This window comes from Cicer arietinum, chromosome 6 (assembly GCF_000331145.2).
Source record: "Cicer arietinum cultivar CDC Frontier isolate Library 1 chromosome 6, Cicar.CDCFrontier_v2.0, whole genome shotgun sequence".
Classification (NCBI taxonomy): Eukaryota; Viridiplantae; Streptophyta; class Magnoliopsida; order Fabales; family Fabaceae; genus Cicer; species Cicer arietinum.
The window spans coordinates 58,133,548-58,141,625 of record NC_021165.2 but is presented as its reverse complement, the minus strand read 5'-3'; the positions used below and the strand labels follow the sequence as shown (position 1 = coordinate 58,141,625).

At 26.7% G+C, this 8,078-nt stretch overlaps 1 protein-coding gene across 1 annotated transcript in view; it reads left to right on the top strand.

The window, feature by feature from the left end:
• LOC101512238 (indole-3-acetic acid-amido synthetase GH3.10-like) overlaps window positions 1-8,078 on the top strand; it is a 9,609-nt gene that overhangs the window by 1,228 nt on the left and 303 nt on the right. The window contains exons 3-5 of the mRNA XM_073369627.1: window positions 289-440; window positions 2,574-3,391; window positions 7,780-8,074. Of these exons, the coding sequence (XP_073225728.1) occupies window positions 289-440; window positions 2,574-3,391; window positions 7,780-8,074 (1,265 nt within the window). The remainder of the gene's footprint in view (window positions 1-288; window positions 441-2,573; window positions 3,392-7,779; window positions 8,075-8,078) is intronic.

The following is an 8,078-nucleotide window of genomic DNA, read 5'->3' as shown; positions in this document are numbered from 1 at the left end:
TATATATGCTTTTAATCTATTGGTTGCCTTGCCCATATAAGTAAAATTTATAAATCATGAAATAATTTATTGGAATATAAATATAATATATTAATATTTTATGAAAAATAAAATACAATATTTTTTATAATATTTTATTTTGTATTTCAATAAACATTACACAATCTTTTCATACCTTTTGTATATATTTGTGCTAAAATGTACTTTAAGTCTTTGTGTTACATTTTTGGCAGAAGAAAATAACCTTTTTTTAGCGAAATCGAAATATCTCCTTGCTGATTGGATAAGATATATTATTATTATAATAAGGTGCTATTTATGTGGTGGTGGTTTTGCAGTTCTGGAACCACAGAGGGGAGGCAGAAATTCGTACCCTTTACTCAACACAGCGCTCAAACCACGCTTCAAATTTTCACTTTATCAGCAGCCTATAGATCAAGGTGTGTCATAATTTATATTTTTTTGATGCCGACAATAATTATAAAGATCTTTTACGGGTATATTCTATTTTGATATATTTTATACATTTGTTCTAATAAATTAACAATTATTTCTACAAGTAAAAGAGTTTTAATTTTTTTTTAAATAATTTACAAGAAAAGAAATATCATTTTATTTTTTATAATTATTATATTATTTTTTTTATATTTTATTGTAAAAATATTAAATATTCATCTATTATAAGTAATAAATATTTAGAAAAAATAAATTTTATTTTACTAAATTTTTTATAATTAATATTTAGATATTATAATTATATAAATAATAAAAAATTACTTTTAAAAATAATATTATTTAACTATTAATTTAAAAATCAAATGTATTAATACATATCTAAGTGACTCATATATAGTAGAAATTATCTAATAATAATAATAATAATAATAATAATAATATTAATATTACTTTAATTCACCTACAATATCTAGAAAGAAATGGGCTATGCATGGTTTGGATTTAATTATAAAGTGTCTTGGTAAGTCTATAGTCTGGCTCATCTTAGACTAATACTGAAATATTATCAAAATTTTAACGATGATAGATGATATTTTTTAGCATTAATAGTTTGTAACTTTTATTGTCTTTAAGGATAAGTCTATGACCTAATTGATGTCAATTCAATATAAAATATATATTTGTTTTTCTTTATTTTTTTGAAACCTGTATCATTTAAGTCAATATATTAATCATGAAAATGAAGATGACCATTAACATCTACTTTTAAGACACGATGCTTGTGTTCGTTGGAGTTGTAAACATTTTCGATGTATTGGTCAATAGTAGACCATGATCCATATTAGAATTTTCAAAGTCTCAATATACATTATTTTCTTGTTAGACTAGGGTATCTAAGTTGATTCGTCCTATTTAACAAATTATGATATGGTAGTCCAAATCTATTCCACATTAGTTCACAGTTAAATGAGTTAGTTTGCAAACCATAATAAATAAATAAATAACTAAAATTATTATTTTATATTAAAAAAAAGTAAAATTTGATATTGAAACAATGAATTTCACTTATCTAATAGTCAAATAAAAAGTTCTTATTGACTATAACAACTATACATTTTTTTATAAAATTTTAAAACTATTTGATACTTCGTTAAATAATTTTAAATGAACGTATGATAAGTTTTAAGAAAACATAAGTAAATATTGATCGTAAAATTACATAGTTACGAATTTTAAATTAATATAAAATATGTGTATTTGATTATTAATATATTATATCAATAAGCTACAGTTGAATAAGTAAAATTTATTATTTATGATGACTTATTAAGCAAAGTAACTCGTGAATATAAAAGTTAATCATACAATTATTAATTCATCCAAATTAAAATTGACAAAGTGTAATTATTGTTTTTTAAAAAAGTTACACGAAATATGGACCAATCAGTGAAACTACATATTTAAATCATTTAATTTATTGTCTAAATGGTCCAATCTACGAAAATTTAAATGGACAAAAAAAAAGTCTACAATCCATGTAGGTCGTGGGTTAAACAAGTTGATTGAGGGACCTTATTAGATATACTCAACTCTAGTCATTAAAGATCAAATTTTTTTAGTATATAGATAAGATAGTAAATATCACAAGAAACTCACACATACAATTGTGAGGTCGATTAGTTCAAACTCGGGACATAGTGTCCAACCTAACATTATCAAGATTTACTAGTTGAGTTATAATTTAATAACGAATTCATATTTAAATATAAAGAGATTGTGTCGTTTTAAATATGTGTATCAACCACTTGTCCATGATCTCATGGTTTAGAAATAATTAGAAAATAATAATAATTAAATATTGAAAAATTGAAATGGAACACAATAGGGAATTTTTTTTATTAATTAACGTAACACTAATCATTTTCAATACGTTGTACGAATGAAATAAATAATATTATTTTCACTAAATTATCTATGTAAGATATTGATATATCATTAATGTCATAAATGAATTGTGAAAGATATTATATTGAAAGTGATCCAACATTGATTTTAGCGTATCCATGCTTGATAGATAAAATCTAAAATACTAACTTGAAATAATTACTGTGTTACAGAGTTTATCCCATAAGGGAAGGAGGAAGGATTCTAGAATTCATATATGGCAGCAACTGTTTCAAAACAAAAGGAAATTTAACAGTAGGAACAGCCACAACACATTGCTATGCAAGTGAAGAATTCAAAACAAAAAACCACAAAACAAACTCATTAAGTTGCAGCCCTCAAGAAGTAATTTTTAGTGGTGACTATAAACAATCCACATATTGCCACCTTCTTCTAGGCCTATTCTATTCAAATCAAGTTGAATTTATCACCTCAGCTTTTGTCTACACCATGGTACAAGCTTTCACCAATTTTGAAGAACTTTGGAGAGAAATTTGCAATGACATTAAAAATGGAACTCTAAGTTCAAGAATTAAGTCACCAAAAATGAGAGAAGCAATTTTGGACATTATTTCTAAATGTCCAAACACAAATTTGGGTTCAAAATTAGAAGCTTATTGTGAGGAGTTAGAGAAAGTTGATTGGTTTGGTTTGGTTCCAAAACTTTGGCCAAATGTTAAGTATTTGTGTTCAATAATGACAGGATCTATGACACCATATTTGAAAAAACTTAGGCATTATGCAAATGGGTTGCCTTTGATTAGTGGTGATTATGGATCAACTGAGAGCTGGATTGGGGTTAATGTTGATCCTTGTTTGCCTCCTGAAGAAGTTACATTTGTTGTTGTGCCTACTTTCTCTTACTTTGAGTTCATACCTCTTCATAGAAATCAATATGAGATTTGTGATGATTTCTTGGAAGACAAGGCAATTCCACTATCCAAGGTTGTGGTTGGACAACAATATGAAATTGTGCTCACAACTTTTACAGGTATGAATCTTTCTTTCCATATGCTCATGTTCTTAATGAAATAGGTTAATTCCAATTTTTATTGTGAAGATTTAATTAATATCATTGAAAATGATAACAACGTAAATAAAATTTGTTATAGTTTATGTTAGTATATGAAGAGGTTAGTTTATTGTTTGAGAATAATTGTATTTATTAAGAGTCTTAAATTAGAGAGATGAATTATGATAATGTGTTTAGTGAGTAATTAGACTTTCGTTGAAAGCTAGGACAATGTTGATATTGAAACTACATGTTGTACCTTCCACAGTGTGACTCATTTGGACGTGGTTTCATACACACCCTTATAAATGGTAGGTAGCATTTATTCTACAAACTGATTTTGTAGTGATTGAACTAATTTAATCTAAAAGTTTAATATGGTATTAACGACTATTCAAAATCTACTAGATCATTTGCTATCAATCACTCTTATCAAACAACTTCCACCATGTTCTAAATGTCCACTCATAAACTTAAAAATATTTTAAAATTCTTGCATTGAATAAAATAAAACTTTACTCTAAAAGTCGACTTTATATGATCTATATTATAATATTATATTTTTTTAATGTTTATACGACTGCGTATTTAAAATTTAAAATTGCATCAATTATATTTAAGTACAATTCTTTGAAATATTTAAATTCCTATTATTATCATCGCTACTACTACTTAAAAAACTAATTTAATATATGATTTGTGTGTTTTTTTTTTTGGAAATATATGATTTATGTTTTGTAAAAGCTAGTGTTTTGGTGTAGTTGTTTTTTGAACTACAATTAGATAAGCTATAAATTAATATAAATCTATGTAGAGCCGTTTTAGAATTTGTAGTAACTAAATATATTGAAAAAGATATAATGAAGAAAATAAATAAAAAAATAAAATAGATTTTTTTTTGTGATATATGTATTTTTTTTAAACTAAATTATAAAAAAATTTAACATGACGTTAAGTTATTAAATGTTAGATGCTGTATCCATCAAAATTTTAAAATATCGAAGTGCTCATCAAATTTTATGTATATACATATATTTGTAAAAAATGGTGGTCCATGTATTTTGTATATCTTTCACTATATATTTTTTATATTGATAATACACAAATAGTTAGTAAAAATAATTTTATAAAAATAATACTCTCTCTTTAATTTATATTTTTTTTTAAATATGTATAAAATAATCAAATGAGTCAATTATTATGAGACAAATGAAATATTAAAATAAATGAATGTTGATTAAATATAATGATAAAAATACTTGCACCGATGATTATAAATTCAAACCAGCAAAATAGAAATCTTAAACTCTCTGAATTTTTTCAATGAACTAATTAAGAAATTTTAATTGCAGTTTTAGAAAAATAATTAAATAAGAGAAAATTCGAGTGAGATATATATTAAATTTTTAAAATTAAGTACGAAATTTTCTTAATCTAGACTATGAAATCACATGAAAATTTATTATGTTGTTCTTTATATGATCGGTATTTATCATAAATTTTTAAAAATCTATAACTACAAATAATTAAAATGAAATTAAAACTAAAAATAATTTAATATTATAATATTTATAAAAACATAAAAATGTTAATTTATTAAAAAATTAAAATACAAATTTAATATTTTCGTGTAATTTAAAAAATCACATAAATTATTTTGAAGAAAAATATAGGTATTAAGTCTAACAAATTGAATATTTGTATTAAAATACTACAAATGAATGATATATAATCCCGATCCTTCCACTTTGTGATGCTCTTGACTCTCCCAATTAGAGTAACAGGCTTGATATGTCATATTCAAGCCAGCTACAAGACTAGATTTTCAAGGACTGGGACCTATGTAGTAGACAATCCCCTATCTATAAATGCACCACGCCAGAACAATATTGGCTGTTTGTAATTGTATATCTTGAAACGTGAACCCTTCTTATATAAAAAACTAAATGTAGTATTTGTTTATTTATCTTTATTGTTTAAGTAATAAAAGCACATCTACTCAGTTTGTATAAAATAAACATTATTTTTCTATAGAATTTAACATCAATAAAAATAAAGAAAATATTTGTGTTACTGAAATTGACGTGTCATTGAGAGTCGTGAGATACCTAATTGAAATGCTCTTGAGAGAGTTGTGAGATACTTAATAAGAACAATGAACCTTTGATTAAATTATCAACAGTTTCTCATTGTACTTGAAGGATACAGTAATGCTGATTGAAACATTTTATCAAATGATTTCAAAGTGACCAGTGGGTATATATTTAGCATAGCTAGAGGAGTCGATTCTTGAAAATCTAAGAAACAAACTATATTGGCTCAATCCACTATGGTGTCTAAGATGATAGCTCTAGCGACAACTAGTGAATAAGCCAGTTGGTTGAGATGTTATTTGTTCGAGATTCCTTTATAAAATCGATACTAGATATATTGATCCAATATGATACTACTGTGACTATTGAACAAATTGATAACCATTACTACAACGGTAAGAGACAACATATAATTCGTAAAAGATTGATGAATTACTCGTGGTAGTAACCCGACATAAAAGATTGAAAATCCCCATAATTAGGTTCAACGGAATAACAAGTCGTGAAGTGGTTTGAGAAGAACATGCTATTATAATTCTAACGAAACATGATTCTTGAAGTGATAAGAGAATAAGGTAATAAAAACTCTTAATGAAATTTATACTACATATGGAGTGAAGTATCTAGATACAAGGATATTCTTGATAGACTCACTTATGTGAATGTGGAAGTGGGGGCATTTCCAATTGAATTTTTAGGAAAAACTCCTAGAGCGTTCAATGTACTAAGATAGAGTGCAGAACTATTAATTCATGAGCTTTTAATAATACACCATAGGAAAAATTTGTGTGTGTTTAGGTGTTAGCGATAGAGTTCAAGACTATGAGTCAATCTAGTAAATTCTGAATCTTACTATACAAATGTTCAAGTCGGAAGATACCTTTCTTTAAACACAATCTTATACAAGTGTCTGACGCTATTTTGGAAATTCTTTTTTACATTCAAGTGGAGGGATTGTTGAAACATAGAGTATACTATTGTGTAAATTGAAAAATGTTGAAGTCTCACATGAGATAGACTATAAACAATTCTAGTGTATATAAAGTAAAAGTTGAACCAACGGAGTGTGTCCAAATGGTTATGCAAGTTTGTGACAAGACGAGAGTATACCACTTGACCACCACACGTGAGCTGCAACATCTGTAATCTAACTGGCTTGGCTCGGTCGACCAAGTTTGGGCTTAGGCATGAGCTTGGTTCTAAGCTTGTTGGTTTTTTATTTTTTAGAGGAATTGAAATTAAAATATTAATAGTTTTTGAAAAAAAAAATGGTTTCAAATCCAAGTCACGCACTTCGCACACGTCAACGTGCGTTCTACACGCGTCTGCATGTGTCTTCCATGCTCCAGCATCTCCCTCCCGCGAGCTCAATGTGGTTGTCTACTTTCCAACGATTACTTGATTTAAGCCTTTCATTTTCTACCTGTTTTTCTTTTTAACACTATAAATAGAATGTCCCACCAGTTGAAAAAATTACACCAAAGTTGGATGCAATTCTCATCTTTCTCTCTTCTCCCTCTTCTACTCAGTGCACTTCCAAGTCACTTATTCCCTTTTTTTTTTATCCCTTCGATTTTAAGAATCTCTTTAATTTAAGAGTGAAATATAAAATACCTAGTTCTTGATTGTGAAATATAAAGGCCAAGGCATTGGTTTCATGGCCTTAAGATCGGTTGGATTGTTTTGACCAAAACAAAATATCTTTCCAAACATGAGAAAATAATAGGGGAATATTTACCCTTCAATTACAAAGAAGAAGAGTATTTTGAAATTTGAAAGAAGATAAAAGACAAATTTTGTTTTTTTATTTTTAAATGGAGAATGAACAATTTTTTATTTTAATTAAAATCGTAATAATAATCATTTTACGACCATCTTCGAGAGGATTTGAAATCAGTGACTTAAAACTATAAGATTAGATTCTTACTAGTGAGCTAACATCCTAAATATAAAGACAAAATAATTAAGCCCAAAATTTCAAAGATAAGTGAACATAAGAGAAAAAACAACAACAATACACATACATGTTATATTTTCTAACAACTATTCAACATTTCATTCTCTTTTCATCTTATTCTTCATGTACTATCATCAATCTATCATATTTATTACACTACTATCTTCCTATTCTATCATCATCTGTCATATTTATTACACTCACTCAAAGTCTATGATCACATCATACACTCAAAGTATATATTATAATTATAATTATATACATGTGGCACCAAAAATATTTTAACTATATATAATTTTTATTTTAAAATTTTCCAGGATTGTACCGATGCAGATTAGGAGATGTAGTAGAAGTGGCAGAGTTTCACAATGGGACCCCAAAATTGAACTTTATATGCAGAAGAAAGCTAATTCTAACAATAAACATAGACAAAAATACAGAGAAGGACCTTCAACTAGTGGTAGAAAGAGGGTCACAAATTCTAAATAAAGCAAAGGCAGAGGTTGTTGATTTTACTAGCTACGCGGATGTCACAAACCAACCGGGACATTATGTTATTTATTGGGAGGTCAAAGGTGAGGTTGAGGACAATGTTTTTTATGCTTGTTGTAGGGAA